This window comes from Anolis carolinensis, chromosome 6, assembly GCF_035594765.1.
Source record: "Anolis carolinensis isolate JA03-04 chromosome 6, rAnoCar3.1.pri, whole genome shotgun sequence".
Classification (NCBI taxonomy): domain Eukaryota; kingdom Metazoa; phylum Chordata; class Lepidosauria; order Squamata; family Dactyloidae; genus Anolis; species Anolis carolinensis.
Window position 1 is genome coordinate 81668458 of NC_085846.1, and position 22269 is coordinate 81690726.

At 39.0% G+C, this 22269-nt stretch overlaps 1 protein-coding gene across 1 annotated transcript in view; it reads left to right on the plus strand.

Annotated features, from left to right (window-relative positions):
• hibadh (3-hydroxyisobutyrate dehydrogenase) overlaps positions 1 to 21660 on the plus strand; it is a 97546-nt gene extending 75886 nt beyond the window's left edge. The window contains exons 6-8 of the mRNA XM_003224912.4: positions 981 to 1057; positions 19529 to 19685; positions 20746 to 21660. Of these exons, the coding sequence (XP_003224960.1) occupies positions 981 to 1057; positions 19529 to 19685; positions 20746 to 20904 (393 nt within the window). The 3' untranslated portion in view covers positions 20905 to 21660. The remainder of the gene's footprint in view (positions 1 to 980; positions 1058 to 19528; positions 19686 to 20745) is intronic.
• Positions 21661 to 22269: the final 609 nt, after the last annotated feature.

Consider the following 22269-nt stretch of genomic DNA (forward strand, 5'->3'; position numbering starts at 1 on the left):
ACCTGAATTTTACACCAAGATGTCTAACTGAGTTATCCACTGAAATTTCATTCCACTCAACTTTATCTACTATCTGTATTAGCTTAGTTTTCTTAAACAAGAAAGTAGACCTTTTTCATATAGTTCTAGACATGTCACAAACGGTTGTGTGGCTCATTCCCTGCTCACGTTCCAGAGAGGCATTTTCTTCCTTTTTCAGTATGTGCATGTGTGCTTATTGCAAACAAGGAAACAAGCTGATAACATTTGCATCTTTGATTTCTGATGGTTCAGTGTACACAAACTTTGTTTCCTGCACCAAACTATTTAAAATATGCACATGTGTATAAAAGTGCATATGAAACAAAATTGAATGTTATGTTTACACTTGGATCCCTTCTCCAAGATACTTCATTATGTGTATAGATGAAGATTCTGATCATTTTGGATAAGGTATACTCAAACTGTATACTATTGGATACTGTCTAGCATTTTTCTCTGTGTGAAATTCATAGGGTCCTTTATTGACTCATGATGATCCAATGAATTTCATAGGGTTTTATTAGATAAAGACTATTCAGAGGTTACTTTGTTAGCTTCTTTCTCTGAAATAGGGCCTACAGCACCTGGTATTCATCCAAGTAGTAACCAGAGCTGACCCTGATTGGCTTCCAAGATCAGATGGGACCTGGTGTTTTTAGGTTTTCTGCATCCCTTCTAAAAGTCAGCCATTATATTGGAAGTACTCTAGAGTTTTAGGTTGAACCCACTTCCTGAATTGTAACAGGACTTATTTCTTAATAGACTTGTAGGATATTGTTGCAAATGAAACTACTTTGAATGTATGTCTGAGCCATTTTTGCACTTTTATTCCACCATGCATTAAAATACTTCTATCTGTACTAGGGAGTGTTTCTGGACTAAATGTATTTGTAATAAAATTGAACTGTTGGATAGTTACCTGGGTGAGAGAAATTCAGATCTAATTGAATTTTTTTCAGGCTGCAAAAATCTGCAACAACATGCTGTTAGCCGTCAGTATGATTGGAACTGCTGAGACCATGAATCTTGGGATCAGGTGTGTAGAATTTTACAATATCCTTTTTACATTGGCATTGTTTACATGATTTACTGATAGACTTTTTCTATGGAATAACTGTTTTTCAAAGAAGTGGAGTAACAACTGCAGCCCAGGCTTAGTACAGGTATACTTCAATTAATGAAGTAGATGTGCTCCTGAATGTTACTACTTTAACAGATTTGGTACCAGAGGCAAAAATAACATTGAAAGACTATAAATGCATCCAGGGATGACTTCATTTTTTCCACCATATTCTTAATATTTCTATGTTGCTGGCTGAGCATACAGGTCTATGCTTTTTAAAACATGAGTGGCAGTACCCAAGGGGGGAGGCTGATATCTCATCTTTCTGTTTTTGTCTTCACATTTGATCAGTTAGGGATTCTGGGGACAGCTTCTGTTTACCTTGCCTGTTGTAGGCAGGGCACACAAAGTGGCACTACTGTTGGCTAGAGCAATTCTTTAGTTCAACTTCATTACACTCATTGACTTGCTGCTGCAAGCTGACACTGAAAATCTTTTTCCCCTTTCACCATCTTCTCAGTGCTAATGCTACTAAAAATTCCATATGGATACAGCATTAAGATATGAAGGAGCAGTGGGGCAGGTGTATCAAGGGGATTCTTTTTCAGAGGCTTTTCCAATGGAAATGTGTTGAAATTTCATTAATGCAGTTTAATCTTTACTTTTTAAAAGCTTTATAATTTTGATTAGATTTCAAGAAACAGGGAAGTATTTTTCTTAGGCCAAAAATTTAATATGTAAAATACTTTGAATGTGCCGGATCCTGTCTGATCTTGGAAGCTGAGCAGGATCAGGCCTAGTTAGCAATTGGACTGACAAGGAGTATTGTGGTTGTGGCTTTTATTTCCAAGGAAGGCCAAGACAAATCACTTTTGAGTATTCCTTGCCTAAGAAGACCCTATGGAATTCAACAAGTCAACAAACAACTTGAAGGCATACAAATCCAGACATTATATACAGGGGATCCTTTACTTATGTACAAATGCAATTTGCAGTGGAGCATATATGGCATGCCAGGCATGTGATGTGATCCACCATGAGTTTGATAAACCCATTTCAATATCTTATATTTGCTAAAAGTAGGTTAAAGAGGCACCACTTTGAACCAAACCAGATAGGTAGCATGCTGTATACAACATTGAGTCACAAGTTTGACAGACTTTGGGAAAAGCAGACACACCTCTTATACTCAAATTTATAATTGTAGCTCATTGTGGTAAAGATTTTAATATCTGAAGTTACTTCACTAGATGTTCTGGTATAAAGATTTTTGTTATCATTAAACAACCCCAGGGTCACGTTTGGGAAAGTACTTACAGTTGGACACTGGACATGTTTTTCATGCCAATGAGCTAGCATACAGACAGTCGGCATTTCATGTAACTTTGCAATAGTTTGGCATATCTATTTCAGTTTATTGTGTGAATGATTTTCCACTATAGAGCTTTCAGTAATTTTAACTACACAGTTTTAGATGTGGCCTTTCAACTGTTCACTAGGAACTGTATATAAATATCTGTGGATCCGAAAGAATAAATTTGTTTTCTTTTTATAAGATAATGGGAAACACAAAGTGTGTGTATACATACGTATGCATGCAAATATATAGGTTAACACATGCACACACATGCACCCCAAAGGCAGGATAATGGATTCACATTTCCTCTTAATTACCATATCAAGATGCAGTTGTTTTATTGAATTGCCCTTGTCTCAGATGTTAGACTATCTTGACCTATTAAGATGTCATGTTGTAATTGAGATAAAAGAGGAATTTGCTTTGCATCACTGCTAATTGGTTTATCAATATCCTCTACCATTTACATTTTAAAATTGAGCATCTGTAAGATAGGGAAGCGTATCTTTAACAAGCCATAATAAAACCCATAAGGTGGTATACTGCCGTTGTAATTGAGGATTGTAAAGCTGTATCATAGTCAGCTTTAAGTCATGGTTTGCTTAATGAAAAATCAATCACCTATGACTACACTGTATTTAGTTCAAGTTGAAACTCACATTTTCTGTTATAAGAAATACTCAGCAGGCATGGAGCACTGAAAGATCTCATGCTATAGTGGTATGCAAACCTAATTGGGTTTGCAACCACTGTAGCATGCAAGTATCTCTGGCTTTTCATATCCAGGTTAATGTGAGAGGGGGGACAAATTCTGCAGAGACGGTATTGTGAATTTGGACTGTTATAGTTCTGATCGGTCTGATGAATTCCAACAGGACATATGCTGTAAGAGATCTAGTATCACTGCCTTTGCAATTTTCCCCTTTTTGTTGTCGAGGACTGCTATTTTTTCCCTAATGTCTCAAGGACAAGTACAAATGTGTGCTGTGTTATTATTCTGATTTTTTTATTTATTTATCATGTCAGAAGCGAATTGAGGGTAACAAACAAAGTTAATAATTTCGCATTATACTATATTTCCTTTGACCAGAAGCTAGTCACTTGGAGTGCCTTTGGTGTCGCTGTGAGAAGATCCTCCATTGTGCATGTGGCAGGGTTCAGGTTGCATTGTAGTAAGTGGTCTGTGGTTTGCTCTTTTCCACACTTGCATGTCAAGGACTCCACTTTGTAGGCCCATTTCTTAAAATTGGCTACACATCTAGTGGTCCTGGAGCACAGTCTGTTCAGCGCCTTCCAAGTTGCCCAGTCTTCTGTGTGCCTAGAAGGGAGTTTCTCATCTGGTCTCAGCCACTGATTGAGGTTCTGGGTTCTAGCCTACCACTTTTGGACTCTCACTTGCTGAGATGTTCCTGTGAGTATCTCTGTAGATCTTAGAAAGCTGTTCCTTGATTTAAGGCATTGGCATGCTGGTTGATATCCGAACAGAGGGTGGGCTGGAGATGTCAATGCCTTGATTTTTTCATTATTGTCTGCCTCTTCCCAACAGATGTCAGGTGGTGCAATACTGGCTAAACAGTATAATTTCTCCAGTGCTGTAGGGTGTAGACATCCTGTGATACTGCAGCATGTCTCAATATTCGCATTATTCTGATAGTTTCCTGGAAACTCACAATGGCCCAGCACCCAGTGTCTCATGGTCTGATACTGGTCAATGGACCATCATGCAAAGTAGCACAGATCTAGATTACCTAGCTTCTGTGACCCTCTTTCCAGCCATAATTTGCCCATGTTGCCAAATATAATAATGTCAGATATTACTTCTGAAAGAAGGCAAATGGTAGCAAAAGGCTTCTACTGGATTTGTATGATTTGGTAAGTCCAGTTCCTCTAGAAGTTTACATTAGAGTGAATGCTGGTGCACATTGGCATATCACATCCACTGCAAATATAGGTGGTTCAACAAACCAAACACCTTGTGTCCATGGTTTGATTCAGTGTGTCCAAAAATGACGGTTTGGCTTCTCTCTTCACCAACAATACAAAGAAATAAACCCAAAACAAACCCTGGTTATTTGAGAGAGAGACTACTCAAAACACCAAGTTCAAACCTTAGTAAACACATCACAAACAGGAAGTTGATGGTTCATCCACCATATCGAGCTCCTTACAACAAGAGTGATCAACCACTGACACTAGCATGTTAGGTCACTCACACTATCCCAAGTTTATTCAGAAATCTGATTTACTTATATCTGAGTTTCTTAAACTGTGCTCCCCCAGATGTTTTGGACTTCAGCTCCAACAATTCTTAACAGCTGGTAAGCTGGCTGGGATTTCTGTGAGCTGAAGCCCAAAACACCTTGAGGAATACAGTTTGGAAAACACTGATCTCCATCTGTATTATTCCTCATACTAGGGAAATCTAAACAGTCATGCTTTCCATTTACAAAGCTACTGATAAATGGCACTTCTTTTTCTTTCCCTTCTCCCACGCTCTACATACATAGCACATGCAAATGTGAAAAGATGGGTTCAAGAACACATTGCTGCTATTCGTTTGTCATAAAGAACGAGGGTTGAGTGTTTGTTTTTATATGCACAATTAGCAGTGAGCTATATTGCATAACATATGTCTATATTTATATTGATGGATATCATTGTATCCATGTCCAGCTCTGAGCAATATATCTTATACCTGATCAGATCATTGATCTGCCTAGCTCAGTCTACAATTTCCCCACTACTGGCACTTTCTTGCTAGGCTTTCAGATCGAGAGTTTCCCCAGCTCTGTCTGGAGATGCCAGGGATTACATTTGCTGTGTGCAACATACAAGCTGTACCACAAGCGGCAAACTCTTCTACAATTTTCTTGAACATATCCCTGTCTAGTTCACCTAAAAAATATGAGGTTTCTTTACTATTTTCCACTTTCTTTACTATTTTATCAGTAATAGCTCATGAAGCCATGCATCTATTGGTTATCAAATTAAGCAATTTACATGTGATAACCATTTTCCACTGAAGTTCAGGTTGTGTGCATTGTGATAATTCAGTAGAGTTTGGCTGTTATCCTTCAGAATGATTAGCAGGGTTTATTAACTTCTAGCAAAAGATGGACCATACTTCACTCCATGCTTGGCTGCTAAATCATTATGCCGTTTTGTCATCTGGTCTGTCTAATTGTACATATATTCAGAAACAGTGATAGTCTGTTGTATAGGAAAACTACACAAAGGATTGTAGCAGCTGAATGGGGACAATTGGCAATTAATCTTACTCTTTAGTACTTAATGAGAGTTGATATTTCTGTTTTAAAAACAGAGCAGCCCTGAACTTATGAATACTGGTTTCTTAGCTAAGGAAAAATAATGCAAAATTATGCTATTGAAAGATTGAATATAGGTATACATACTCCTTCAGACCATACGCTTTAGTCCTATAGAGTAATATTTTGCTTCAGAGTTCACACAGAACTAAATTGACAAGTATTTTAGTCATTATCTTCTGAAGAATTGTAAACCACGAGCTGGCTTCTATATACTATTGCTTTTTAATAATAATATAAATAATAATAATAATATATTATTATTATTATTATTTATATTATTATTATTATTATTATTATTATTATTATTATTACCCTAACTGGGACCCTGAAGAAGGAGACAGAAGGCCTGATCCTTGCAGCCCAGGAGCAAGCCATCAGAACAAATGCAATTAAGGCCAAGATCGAAAAATCAGCTGATGACCCAAAGTGCAGACTGTGCAAGGAAACCGATGAAACCATTGATCATATCCTCAGCTGCTGTAAGAAAATTGCACAGACAGACTACAAACAGAGGCACAACTATGTGGCCCAAATGATTCATTGGAACCTATGCCACAAGTATCACCTCCCTGCAGTTAAGAACTGGTGGGATCACAAACCTGCAAAGGTTGTGGAAAATGAACACGCAAAGATACTGTGGGACTTCCGAATTCAGACTGACAAAGTTCTGGAACACAACACACCAGACATCACAGTTGTGGAAAAGAACAAGGTTTGGATCATTGATGTTGCCATCCCAGGTGACAGTCGCATTGAAGAAAAACAACAGGAAAAACTCAGCCGCTATCAGGACCTCAAGATTGAACTCCAAAGACTCTGGCAGAAACCAGTGCAGGTGGTCCCGGTGGTGATGGGCACACTGGGTGCCGTGCCAAAAGATCTCAGCCGGCATTTGGAAACAATAGACATTGACAAAATTACGATCTGCCAACTGCAAAAGGCCACCTTACTGGGATCTGCACGCATCATCCGAAAATACATCACACAGTCCTAGACACTTGGGAAGTATTCGACTTGTGATTTTGTGAAACGAAATCCAGCATATCTATCTTGTTTGCTGTGTCATACAACGTCGTTGTGTCAATATTATTATTATTATTATTATTATTATTATTATTATTATTATTATTAGCTGTGCCCAGCCACGCGTTGCTGTGGCAAAGTATGGTGGTATGGGAAATAAAGTATTGAGGAATTGGTTGTAGTTAAGGTAAAGGGTAAAGGTTTTACCTTACATTAAGTCCATTATAAATGGGTTATATAGCTGTGTGGAAGGGCTTTGAGTCCACACTGCCATATAATCCAGTTAAAATCAGATAATCTGTATTTTATAGGCAATGTGGAAGAGGCCTAAGTGAGGCCTAACTCTGCCTGTCCCTTGGGCTGAGTGGGTTGCTAGGAGACCAAGTGGGCAGAGCTTAGCCTTCTAACTGGCAGCAATTGGATAAAAACAATTCTTCCTCTCCCTCTAATTAGGACTTTATTTTTCTTTTCTTTTTGTTGTATGAACGTAGAGGCATGGATGACGGGTTGTGGTGCCAAGTTTAGTGTTTCTGGGATGTGTAGTTTTGTTGTTTTGTCCTAGGCCGAAATTTTATTACCCTTTTATATATATAGATTATTTTATTGTATGACACAGCAAACAAGATAGAAACGAAATCCAGCATATCTATCTTGTTTGCTGTGTCATACAATAAAATAATAATAATAATTTTTATTATTATTATTATTATTATTATTATTATTATTATTATTTACTTATAACCCACTCTAGCTCACCAAGGAGACTCAGGGTGGTTTCCAACAAATGGCAAACATTCAATGCCAAGAGCAAACAAATAACAAATCAAACAATAGATAATTTTTTTTGTAAAACTAACAAAAATAACCAAAAATTAAACATTAAATAAACATAACACACATGATAAGCTCTTAAAAATTAAACTAAAAAATATTAAAAGCTGAGATGGTTTACAGCATCCAATGGGTGGCAGTAGGTATCGAATATCTAGGTGAGGATATATATATGGAGATGTTCTAGTCCTCCTCTCCATAAGCTGAGGTGCATAAGTAAGTTTTTAAAAGCTTTTTAAAGGGGTGGAGAGAGGGGACCACTTTTAGTTCTCTAGGGAGGGAGTTCCAGAGGCGGGGAGCAATCACAGAGAAGGCCCCTTTTCTTGTTCCCACCAACCACGCTCCTCCACAGGAAGGCCTTCTCCACAGACCGCAGTGCTCATGCTGGTTTGTATGAGGAGATGCGGTTTTTCAAATAGTTTGGGCCTGAACCATTTAGGGCTTTATAGGTAATAACCAGCACTTTGTATTTAGCCCTGAAGCAGACCGGCACCCAGTGGAGCTGCCGTAACATGTAAGTTGTCCACTCACTGTACAGCTCTCCAGTTAGTAATCTGGCTGCCGATTTCTGAACCAATTGTAGCTTCTTTAAAGGCAGCCCCATGTAGAGAGTATTGCAGTAGTTCTGGTGGGGTGTAACTAAGATATAATTTACAAATAAATATACAGTAGAGTCTCACTTATCCAACACTTGCTTATCCAACGTTCTGGATTATCCAATGCATTTTTGTAGTCAATGTTTTCAATATATCGTGATATTTTGGTGCTAAATTCGTAAATACAGTAATTACTACATAGCATTACTGCGTATTGAACTACTTTTTCTGTCAAATTTGTTGTATAACATGATGTTTTGGTGCTTAATTTGTAAAATCATAACCTAATTTGATGTTTAATAGGCTTTTTCTTAATCCCTCCTTATTATCCAACATATTCACTTATCCAACATTCTGCCGGCCCGTTTATGTTGGATAAGTGAGACTCTACTGTAGTACTATTTTAAGACTTCACACTTTTTTTTGCAAATAGGGAGGCTGACAGCTGCTCAAAACCAATGTTCTGCCTCTTATGAACATTTGGGTTCTACCAGTAAACGTTTGCGAATTGTAGGATATGCTTCATTTTGGAGCTACAAACATTCCTTTGGATATATGGCATTTCATAATTCTGCAATACATTGGAATTTTCATTTGGGTCAGAAAATGCCAGTTCAAGCCATGCAAAGTGCTCTTTTTAGTATTTGCATGATAGTTAAGCATCAATAATATGTGCATTACTACTTATTCAACTAATAGAAAATACGTTCATATTAAACATTTGTTTTTGCATAAGAAACAAGTGCTATAAAATGATGACCCTATATATAGAGAGAAGGCATGTGTGTTTGAGGGCAGCCTTACTCATACTGGCTGAAGTCATTTAATTTCCATTGATTTAAGCGAGTGTATCTAAGAAGGACTGAGTCTGGATCCAGCCCTGTGATTAAGTGTGACAATCCAACATTGTGAACGATTGGTTTCTAGCCAAGGTTCATTGGCAGAGCTGTTCTCCCATTAGGAAATGCATGAGCATGAAAAAATGAGCATATGAGCATGAAAAAATGTCACAGAATGGAGAATTTGACCATCTGCCTTATTAATATTTTTAACCTTTCTATAACTCTACCTCATTCTATACCACTATTACACATGATGAGTCAGAGTAGTCATATATATTGAAAAATCTTTTTCTTGTTGACAATAAAAATCCTGACTGCACGTCACTCTCATACAGACAGATTGTAAAAGCAACAGCAATCCTGGCTAATGACAAGACATTTTGCTGTTCTTCAACTGGCATGAGAAGGCTGTGACTTGAAGTGATTCATTTTTCTGACTCTCAGATTTGCTATAGTGTTCTTTACTTGCAAAACTGACACTTCGCACATCTATGCACATGAATTCTAGCAAGCAAGCACTTATACACATTCTTTGGATAGTTTAAAATCAGTAAAAATGAATACTTCTGCTGCCAATTTCTTTGGGGCTGACAAGAGTGTTTTGAGGTGACAGAATTGCTCTCTAATAGAATACATATTTATAATTTATAGAACTTTCACAAGACCAAATAAAGAAGATTTTTATCAGCAACTATACATTTCCTTTCTAGTAAATCCTCTCAGGAAGTATATTGTCATTATGTGACTACATTGATATTCTGTTTGTGTCACTTGACTCTTCAATTAAAGCAAAAGGCTGTTTCTTTTTAAACTCCTTTTCTTAAAGGAAATTTCTGTTTTAGAATGGATTGGGGAAAGGTAGTAGAACATTTCCGACCAGTCAGATATGAAACAGAAGAAAACATGTAAACAGGTTTCACATGCCTATAAGTGGTCTGCAAACACTTAGAAACAAATGCAGTCATTGCTAATAGTCAACACGGATTTACCAAAAACAAGTCATGCCAGACTAATCTGATCTCTTTTTTCGATAGAGTTACGAGTTGGGTCGATACAGGGAATGCCGTGGATGTAGCGTACCTAGATTTCAGTAAGGCCTTCGATAAAGTCCCTCACGACCTTCTGGCAAACAAACTAGTAAAATGTGGGCTAGACAAAACTACGGTTAGGTGGATCTGTAATTGGCTAAGCAAATGAACCCGAAGGGTGCTCACCAATGCGTTGTTTTCATCTTGGAAAGAAGTCACGAGTGGAGTGCCGCAGGGCTCTGTCCTGGGCCCGGTTCCGTTCAACATCTTTATTAACGACTTCGACGAAGGGTTAGAAGGCACGATCATCAAGTTTGCAGATGACACAAAACTGGGAGGGATAGCCAACACTCCAGAAGACAGGAGCAGAATTCAAAACAATCTTGACAGACTAGAGAGATGGGCCGAAACTAACAAAATGAAGTTGAACAGGGATAAATGCAAGAGACTTCACTTCGGCAGAAAAAATGGAAATCAAAGATACAGAATGCGGGACGCCTGGCTAGACAGCAGTACATGTGAAAAAGATCTTGGAGTCCTTGTGGACAACAAGTTAAACATGAGCCAGCAATGTGATGCGGCTGCTAAGAAAGCCAACGGGATTCTGGCCTGCATCAATAGGGGAATAGCGTCTAGATCCAGGGAAGTCATGCTCCCCCTCTATTCTGCCTTGGTCAGACCACACCTGGAATACTGTGTCCAATTCTGGGCACCGCAGTTGAAGGGAGATGTTGACAAGCTGGAATGTGTCCAGAGGAGGGGAACTAAAATGATCAAAGATCTAGAGAACAAGCCCTATGAGGAGTGGCTTAAAGAACTGGGCATGTTTAGCCTGCAGAAGAGAAGGCTAAGAGGAGACATGATAGCCATGTACAAATATGTGAGGGGAAGCCATAGGGAGGAGGGAGCAAGCTTGTTTTCTGCTGCCCTGCAGACTAGGACACGGAACAATGGCTTCAAACTACAGGAAAGGAGATTCCACCTGAACATCAGGAAGAACTTCCTCACTGTGAGAGCTGTTCGACAGTGGAACTCTCTCCCCCAGACTGTGGTGGAGGCTCCTTCTTTGGAAGCTTTTAAGCAGAGGCTGGATGGCCATCTGTCGGGGGTGCTATGAATGCGATTTCCTGCTTCTTGGCAGGGGGTTGGACTGGATGGCCCATGAGGTCTCTTCCAACTCTACTATTCTATGATTCTATGATTCTATAACCTCAGCTGACACTCTTTATCAGTGTCCACATTTATGTAGAAAGTATAAATGGAAATCTAAAGAGGGCACACTATTGACATAATGAAATATATTGGGAAAAATAAGGGCCATATTTTTACACTTCTTTCCTTTTCCTGTTGCTCCCATCCACTGGAGTCACTATAACTTGACCTTAGACAGTTTTTATGGGCGGATTGAAGTAGGAAGTGGATTTAAATAGGAAGTGGAGATTTTCATATACACAATTATGCTGGGTTTTGCATGAATGAATGTTTAGCATGGTTGCAGTGCAATCTATTATGGAAAGTATAAGTCCCTTTTACTCATATAGCCATATACAAATGCTTCAATATATATATTGGGGAGAGAATGGAGCTGGGAATCGATCTGTTCCATCAGAGACTGGGTTGAAGCCATAAGGAACAATCATTGTATTCAAGGGGTTTTAACTTAGAAATGTTTAAATCTTTCTGTTTGTTGTGTGTCTTCAAATTACTTACTATTTATGGTGACCCTATTGTGAACCTATCATAGTTTTCTTGACAATATTGGTTCAGAGAGGGGATTCCATTGCTTTTTCCAGTAAGTTTCTGTGCCTGTGACCACAGTCTTAGTCCAACATTCAGTGCACTACACCACCTCAGTTCTGCATTAATCTAGTAGAGAGTTTTAAAGACTCTTTCAGATGATATTTAACACCTAAAGATAGGTACATGTTGAAGGAATGAATGGCGAGAGTGAACATGCCATGTGTATTCTAGTATTCTCAAAATATTAAGATGTTGTGGGGAAAGATAATTAAGATGTTGTGGGGAAGGTAACAATGAAATAGCATGGTAAAACCTGGAATTGCAATTCATTCATTGTACTTTTCATATATGGTGAGAATGAGGTACCTCTGGAAGATTAGGAAATGGCCAATAATTTGTTAGCTGCCACAATTGCAATTATTTAGAAAGGGTAGCAAAAACAAGGAGGAATACAAAGGAATGATAAGTGCCTGGGGACTCATATTTATGTTGAAAGTGACAGCATGAAAAAAATGTTGGGCAGGCATTACAACAAATACTTTATTCGGAAAATATTCTGGTTTTTGTTTTGGAATAATTAAGTGCAAGATGACTTGCACTTCAACATTTATTGAAATCCTTGTAAGGAGAAAAGACTAATAAAGTCATTGACATTTAATCTAATAATAATATGAATAATTGTAAAATGAACAGTTGAGTGCACAGTCTGACACTAGATTGTATTTAAAACAACAAAGATTCTTGCACCCTCTAAAAGGCTATCAAATTTATTATGGCATACAGCCTCACTTCAAATGGGCTTGGTTCCTAGATGCACCTACAAATCAGCAAGAAGGTAATAGAGGCACAGTAATTTCTCAAACAGGCAACAGTTCCATATCTATTAAAAGAAAATGTTGCATTCTGTGCCATTTCCTTAGCATCCATAGATATAAATGAGTTGTAAAATTTAAAGAACAGGAAGATTTACTCAGTGCAATGTATTGCAAGAAAGCTTTATAAATTCATGACTTGTACTCAAGTAGGATGACAGAATACCCCTTATTTTCTTCATATGTCTTAGCCTCAAGCACAAAATAGTTCTCCTGTCTTTAGCAGAGACTGGTTGTGTCAAGCTTTGGGATTCAAATAGAATGAGGAATAGTTATCCTAGACAAAGGTTTCAAACTCTATAGGATACTAATGGTTTGGAATCCTGTTAGTTAATTCCCACTAGAATAAGATAAAGGTTTCCCCTGACGTTAAGTCCAGTCATGTCTGACTCTGGGGGTTGGTGCTCATCGCCATTTCTAAGCCAAAAAGCCGGTGTTGTCCGTAGACGCCTCCAAGGTCATGTGGCCGGCATGACTGCATGGAGCGCCGTTTCTTCCCACTGGAGCAGTACCTATTGATCTACTCACATTTGCATGTTTTCAAACTGCTTCCCACTAGAATAGACCCATTCAATTGTTGAATGGTAGGTCAGTACAAATTAATCCCACTGATTTGATGGGCTTTAGGATTAGCTATAGAATTTGTTCCATTTGAATGCTCTTGTATTTATTGGATGTCACAAGGCTGGTGGTATGATGTTTCACCTGTTCAGCGGTCTTGGATAACCACTGCCCACAGCAACTATGCATGTATTCAGAAGGAACTAGGTGGGAGCATGTCGTGGAAAGTTGGTGGCCCTCTAAATATGATCTAGTCATTTGAGTGTTGGTCTAGGACACTGGGAGATCAGGGTTTACATCCCTGCTCGACCATGGAAACCTGCTGGGTGACCTTGGGCAAGTCACACTCTCTTGGCCTCAGAGGATCACAAGAGCAAACCCCTTCAAAGAAAATCCTGTGATAGGTTTGCCTTGGGGTTGTCATAAGTCAGAAATGACTTGATGGCACACAACAACCACCAGGCATTTCTGAACTATAATGCTGGCCACGTCTGCTGAAAGTAAGCAACAACATTAGAAAGCCAAACTTTAGCCTCTGATGTACAGCAAGGCATTTGTATTTATCTGACATTCTCGCACTTATGTCAGTATTGAGCACAAGGCACAAAACTTGCTAATAGGTGGCAACCATTGTGCACTGCTGTTCATTCCTTGGAGTCAAGGAGCCAAGAGGATTACTTTAAAAAGTGACAAGACTGGGAGCCCAAATAAAAAGAGGGCTTTCACTTTTACTTCAGAAATCACTGTTAAGTCTTTTAATACTTAACTTGGGTTTACTGTGGCCCCTGGTGGGACAGTGTGTTAAAGCGCTGAGCTGCTGAACTTGTGGACCAAAAGGTCCCAGGTTCAAATCCCGGGAGCGGAATGAGCGCCCGCTGTTAGCCCCAGCTCCTGCCAACCTAGCAGTTCGAAAACATGCCAATGTGAGTAGATCAATAAGTACCGCTCCGGCGGGAAGGTAACGGCGCTCCATGCAGTCATGCTGGCCACATGACCTTGGAGGTGTCTGTGGACAACGCTGGCTCTTCGGATTAGAAATGGAGATGAGCACCAACCCCCAGAGTCGGTCACGACTGGACTTAACGTCAGGGGAAACCTTGACCTTTACCTTGGGTTTACTGCAATCTCCATCCGGTTGAGTTCAGTATGTCAAAAAGGAGATGAGCAAAGTAAAGAGAGCGGTTAAGAAAGAGCCGCTGAGCAAAAAGTGCCTTCTGCTATTATATACCATTCTTTTTACTTGATCTCTGTTTGACTCAAAAGAGGTTCTCCATGGCCTATTTGGTCTTGATCATATAGTGTCTTAGAATGCCAGTATCCAAGGCTTTGTAAACAAGTTTCTTGCACCTGCTTTTAGGTGAGAGTGAGTGAGCTAGGAATAAGGTGCTGGGTTAGCTAGCTCCAGAGCAAAGGCAAAGTGCAAACCAAGGTTTTTGACAAACAGTAAGACAAAAATTCTAAATTAACATATAGGCTCAAATTATATTTTATCACAGTGGTGAAAATAACTAATAAGCTGAATTCAAATCTCCCCATTTGTGTGTGTGTGTGTGTTTTAAATAGATTTACTGTTTTGACAGTTCTGAACTCCCTCTTTGTTTGTGATGAGCATAAAGAACTTGAGTGTTGATTTCGTGTTCCAATTATTGACGGGGTCAAGCCAAAATAATATGGTTCCTTTCCTCCCCTCTACCCCAAAAATGGAACACCTGGGTAATTGTAAATGCATGCGCGCATGCACAGTTTTACCATGTCCAGTGGCAAGTTATTATGGGGACTGACAGACTGTCATCGTTTTGATAGCTTGAGCAGTATATCTCCTGAACAGCAATAGAGCTCTTATGCAGAAAGTATCATATGTTCCGAGCCAATTTACAGGGAAACAGCAATAACATTTTATCATGGTTGAGAGCCCAGTAGCTGCTTCCTATTAAACTTGCCCTTTCAGATACCTGTCTTGGATTAATTTGTTGATTTCAAATGGAAACTCAGTCTTCTCCACTGAAGCATGACTTTCTAGGATAGACTCTTACTGAATGACAATTACTGTATATTCTATCCGCTTTCAGACCATTACAAGCTCTGGGCACAGTGGTAGACAGAGGACTTCTTCAGTAACTGATTTTAATACGTGTCTAATTTTAGCTGTCAGTTATCTACGCACCAGTAGATGAATCCTGAGAAAGATGAAATGCAAAACACCTCTAACTTGCTCCTTTTAATGATATACTTGCTGCAAGGGATAAAAAGAGAAGGATTGGAAGGGGAAGGGGTAGCGTAAAGTCTCTTCAAGGAAGCTGCGTAGTGTATAAGAATGAATAATTTTGATTTGTTTTGTTTACATAATTCATTTGAGTAATGTTCTGACTTTGTCTACAAGAACTGTAATGTTAAGGGACAAATGACATTAAAGGTGATTCATAGATAGCTGCTCTGAGTAGTGTTCAGCTTGGGGACATAAATGCATATGTTTTTGCTCTGTAGGAATAGTTCCATATCCTGTGTCACTAAAATTTATATTCCAGTTCTCTGAGTCCCTTACTGGTTGATGCTGGTTGAACAATATTTGGTTACCAAAGTTCAGTTGCCACCATTATGTAACCTATAAGAGAAGGCTGCGATCTTGTAGTTATCTGGGAGTAAATTGAATTCAGTGGAATTGATTGCTGAGCAGGCATACATAGGGCTATGCTGTAATTCTCCATACAATGTGATCCAGAAAATTCAGTGTCCTTCTGATGTACAAAGAAGTTGACTTTGGGGGTGGCATATAGTGTCAAAATATCCCAATCTTGAATTTTTTTTTAAAATAGGGCAAGTGCTTGAACCTCAGTGATTCTTCTATCACTGCCAATGCATTCTTAATTAACCTTTCAATTGTCTCAGGCCAAGGAGGAGCTCTGGGCAGCTAAACCAGGCAATCCCAATTGGATGGGATTGCCATGAGGGCCTGCCTCCAGGGACAAACCAAAAATGGGCAACTTGGAAGTCCCTAAGAAGCGGAGTGGGCAGATCAAAAGACAACTTGGCAAGATGGCACTACCTGGAGGAATCCTCCACCTTGTGTGACTGTGAAGCAGAATAAACAACTCCGCATATGTATGCTTGCCCACAATGTCCTGCCTCATGCACGGAGGAGGAGTTGTTTAATGCTACGGACAATGTGATTGCTGTTGCCCACTTTTGGTCTAAAACCATCTAGCTGTTTGTGATTCCTTTATTTTATCGCGTTTGAACTTATTTATTATACAATCCTTTTGACACGAAATAAATAAATTGTCTACAGTCATTTTTTCTTAGTAAAATTGCTTGAAGTATGCCAATATGACGAGTGGTGAATAATGAATAGGAATCTCATTGTATTGTTTTTTAATATGATGCTTGATTTATTTATTTTTAAAGGCAAAATATTTTCTTTGTGAATTAATTTTCAAATCGGAGGCTGTTTCATGATTCTGGAGCTGTGATCATGTGAAAGCATAATTCAAATACTGGTGTTTAACATGTAAAGCAAGTGTGGGGAACCTCTTTTAGCCTAATAGCCAGATTCAGAGATTGTCAGAAAAATTCAACTACAGATTCAACTATCAATGGTTCAAAAATATTTTTTAAATGTACAAAAAGCAAATTTTGATTTTGCTACTTTATATAAGGGACACAGTTTTACTATGCCAATGTGTATAGTGGTCCTTGAGCATCCATGGATTGTGGCATCCATGGGGGTGGGCAATGGATGGATCCTGGAGCCCAGCCTCATCCAGATACCGTGTACAGTAGAGTCTTGCTTATCCAACATTAATAAGCCGGCAGAATGTTGGATAATGAAAATGTTGGTAATAAGGAGGGATTAAGGAAAAGCTACACGTTGCTGCCTAGAGAAACAGCTGTTTGAAGTGCTGTCCCCACCTCTCGAAGTTGGGGCTGCCATGTGAACATTGTCCGCAGGAGGTGAGCAAGGGGACTGTTTAGGAGGTGTAACATGTTTGTTTTGCTGAGCACGTTCCTTCCTTTGTGCAGCAGTGTAGGTAAATTTGCAGCAGTGTAGGTAAAAGGAGGAGCTAGTTCCGCCAGGCGCCTGCTGGGATGGACGAAATGCAGCCAGTGCAGGCTGGACTCTGTGCCCGACAGGAAAAGTCTACGCCGGCCTCGTCTTGCCCCTCCTGGTGGGTGCCCAGCGAAACTAGCTCCTCCTCTTACCTACATGGCTGCAAATTTATGTTATAACTGGACAAAGGAAGGAAAGTACTCAGCAAAACAAACATGTTACACCTCCCAAACAGCCTCCTTGCTCACCTCCTATGGACAATGTTCACACTGGAGCCCCAACTTTGGGAGATAGGGACAGCATTTCAAACAGCTGTTTCCCTAGGCAGGCTGTGTCGGATAATACAAAACGTCGGATGAGCAAAGGTTGGATAAGCGAGACTCTACTGAATAACTAAGCTTTCAAAGGGTGGTTCCGTGTTTAGAAAGGGGAACAAAATAAACAACAAATAATGCTATCATGGAGAAGATGACGTCACTATCTAGAGTCCAGCATAGCCAAATTTGGCTCTACAGTTTGAAATTCCCCAGCCTCATTTTAAAGGCTATATTGGTTGGGACAGGAATCCCAAACAACTGCTTCTACACAAGCTTTGAGATCAGAAATCCCCTTTCTAAGTAGCCCTTCCCAGGAATCATTAAGGACCTTAGCTGAGACATCGCATCTGTGGAGTATTTTCCCAAAGGAGACATATCTGGCTTCCCCAGGGCTTTATTTCCCATAGGAAATAAGTTTTTGTTTTGGCTTTTGACTGCTGCTTTTATCCTTCCCTTTGATTACTCGGCTGATTTTTGTTTTATTATATTTTCAGTTCTTGTAAATTGACCTGTTAATTTTACATCAAAATGGGGTCCAAAATCCTGATAGATAGAAAAATAAACAATAGGTGTATAATTATAAATAAATAAATAAATAAATAAATAAATAAATAAATAAATAAATAAATAAATAAATAAGGTGTATAATTGCAGGGAATAATGACTGGACATATAAACACAGCCATCAGTTTTATGATGCAAAAAGCAAATATCACATAAGGTTCTGCTTTTCATATGCCTATCTATGGCATATGAAAACCTTTACCTTTACCTTTATCTATGGCTTTAGTGCTTGAAATTTGGTGTTTCTTACATGACATAAACAACACATACAATTTGTGAGGTAAAAAAAGAATTGTTTATTTTGCAAACCAAGAAATGGCCCATTCAAAAGCTTGAATAATAGAATTCTTGCAAAATGTTGTAAAAAGGGATCCTTGTAGAACAATTTTCAATTCACAATATTCAGTTTTCAGAAAAGGAAGCCCCATTGAGTTTGATGGGGTTTCCTTTTAGGTAAGTATGTACCGGTTATATTTATTTCTGTTTCCTTCAGAATCTTTGTCTCTATTTTTAAATGAGGTTTTGGTGACACTATTGAAAGCTATTGTTTCCCTATGTAGTTGCCAGAGAAAATGCTACACTGTGACACTGTACAACATGAAAGTAACAATCCCAGGAAGAGGCAATTGTTTTTTGAGTTTGTGGTGTTAAAATATTCACTGTGTTTAAAATCTACCCACAACTGTGAGGTGGTTTATGCTTTCAGCTCAGTGATGGGGATAGAACAAATGATGTTTCTGCTTGGACAAGCTTTGTTTTATCAGGATCAGTAACCTTCTCAGCAAGTGACCCAGAACTATAATGCATGTCTTTGAATAGATAGAGAACATATGTCACTGTGCAGTGTAGACTTGCCTCTTAAGCAGGAGTGTATAATAAAGGTTTAATAATAAAAAAGAAAGTTTGCAATAGTAAAACGTCATTTAAGGAGGATTTATTTTAGTCTCATTTCTGATGGCAATGTTGCATCTATGCTTTTGTCACTATGTGTCTGTTCATTGGAATTATTTGGCTAATGTCCTATAATGCTATTTGAATTACAAAATGACTAAATATTCTTCTTATATAAATGAGATGAAAGGTTCCACTCAATCCACTGTATTGTCTACTCTGTGTTTCTGCTTTCACCCAGTAATTTGCATGTTAGAAATAACATGGGGGAATTGATGGCCTTTAATTTAAAGAAGGGTCTCCCTCTCTTAATATTGGTTTTTTGGATCATTTTTCAAGCTCACAATACAAGTGAAGAAATGACAACAAGGTCCCAAGATATAAAAATAAGTCACCCATGACGTGTGCCTTCTGACATGAACACTTCTCTTCTTTTGACCTTTGACAGGTTAGGGCTTGACCCGAAGCTGTTGGCCAAAATCTTAAATATGAGCTCAGGCCGTTGTTGGTCAAGCGATACTTACAACCCTGTTCCCGGAGTCATGGAAGGGGTACCTTCTGCTAACAGTTATCAAGGTGGCTTTGGAACAACTCTTATGGCCAAGGTAGGTATGCATATTGGAGGTAGGGACAAACACTAGTTTCATTTTTGGCTGAAAAATGAGCATACAGGGGAATCTCACCAGAACATCATGTTTTTAGCTGTTTGCTGTCAGTTTGATTTGGGAGTAATTTTGACTCCTGCAAAAAGGTGACTTAGGGATGTTTTTCAGGGCAGCCTTAACAAAAAGGTATGGACTGCAGCCCAAACTATCCCACACTTAATGTGTACTGAAATATAAATATACTTGTATAGAATAAGTCTATATATTCAGGTGTTTACCATGTAGCAGAGTACAACAACTTTGAAAACTTACAAGCATCACTAGAAGGGGACCCATTGTGTTAGGCAGAAACCTAATTGTAGCTTGTTCAGACTTCCTGGGGTTTTGTCTAGTCCAGTGTTCATATACTCTATGAGTGAATAACTTATGGGCCCTTCAGGACCTATAATCCAGATCTTGTTGAATTCTAGCTCCTATTAGTTCCAAGCAATATGGGTTATGGTAAGGGATGATGGGATTGACTTATATGTACAGTCACAGGTTCTTCCAGCTCTGGCATACTCTGACTGTGCCTATCTTGTGATGCTAAAAACAGAGCTTTTGCACTCTGTTTGGTTCTCATATGGAGCTCCCAGTGGCGAAGCAGATTAAACAGCTGAGCTGCTGAACTTGCTAACCAAAAGATTGGTGGTTTGAATCCGGGGAGCGATATGAGCTCCCGCTATTAGCCCCAGCTGTTGCCAACCTAGCAGTTTGAAAACTTGCAAATGTGAGTAGATCAATAGGTACCGCTCCGGCGGGAAGGTAACAGTGCTCCATGCAGTCATGCCGGCCACATGACCTTGGAGGCATCTACAGACAACGCCGGCTCTTCAGCTTAGAAATGGAGATGAGCATCAACCCCCAGAGTCGGACACAACTAGACTTAATGTCAGGGGAAAACCTTTACCTTTATTAGGTTCTCATATAATGAAAACTACAGTTGGTTTTATTGCTTATATTTTTCTTTTCATTGTCTCTCCTTCACCTCTGGTCTGTGAATATTTGTTTTTGTCTTCAGGATCTTGGCTTGGCCCAGATTTCCGCTACCAACACGAAGACACCAATCCCTCTTGGCTCTTTGGCCCATCAGGTTTACAGGATCATGTGTGCCAAGGGCTATGCCCTGAAAGACTTCTCATCTGTGTTCCAGTTTTTACGTGAAGAAGAAAACTTGTGAAACTTTTCCTTTGATAATGGACAATGTTAGAAACCAAACTATTTAGGCAACCTCTTTACAGATTACTCAATAAATATATAGATCTAAAGGAACGATCATGAATCATGATCTCCGCCACCTCTGTCTCCTGGGTCACAGGACTGCCTCCTGGATTTATTGTCTCCTTCTTTGAAAGATTGTTGGGAAGGCTTTACCATGCTTAATGATATGTAACTGGCTTAAAAAGAGAAGCATAGTAGAGTTAAAGCAAAATCCATTCTACATGTATTGCACACATGACTGATTGCATAGTTATATACTGTGGAACCGCAACTGTGATTGAAGGGTCTGATGCTGAGCTTCCTCCCTAACTAACACATTATTATTCTTTCTTTTTTTTTAAAAAGAACAGAAATAAAAGTTATTGCAATTAATAATTTTATTTTTTTAATCTAGCTTTGACCTAAATATAAATGGTGGAATTTCATTAAAGTGGGGTAAAAGGTTCTATTAAGAATTGTTTGCAGGTTATTGGAAAGTTGCTGCTCTTACAGTTTTAAGTAATGGATATAATTACATTGTGTGTATGAGTGTGCATACACATTTTGAACACTTTTTTGCTAATGTATTTTAAAATATTTTTTAACTTTTTCCACACATTTTTAAAAAGGTTAAACTCATTGATACACACTTATTTTACACATATTCTGCATTATTATAAACCTAATAAATAAATCCCATTTTACTTTGAAATAAACGTAAATCCAAAATGGTGAATGGTCATTAAAAGTTGTGTGTGTGTGTATCCCTTTCATTTTGTTTTGAAAGAGGAGGGGAGAAGGGGAGGACAATTGGAGTCTCTGCCTACCAATAACAGCAGAAACGTATTCAAAAACAGATGAAGGAATCAAATCCTGTCTTGCATAGACAGATACACAAAGCATAAAAAGATCTATACCTTGCTGTATTAAAGTTTTTATATCTGTATGTTAGAAAGCAGTCCATGCCTTCAGCATAGCCTGCCACAATCTTATGCAGTAAAGACCCTCTATTTTTTGTTATAAACATTTTATTATTTATTAATTCAGTCGCTTCCGACCCTTTGTGACCTCATGGACCAGCCCGTGCCAGAGCTCCCTGTTGGCTGTGGCCACTCCCAGCTCCTTCAAGGTCCGGCCAGTTACTTCAAGGATAATATCCATCCATCTTGCTCTTGGTCGGCTTCTCGTCCGTTTTCTTCCATTTTCCCCAGCATCATTGTCCCGTTGCATCTACCGGAGCTGACATTTGGAGAGATTGATCCAGGAGCCCTCCCAAGCTGCAAACACAGTCTTTCAGGGGGAGTGTAACCCCATCCAGGACTGGTTAACACACCTCCATCCCCAG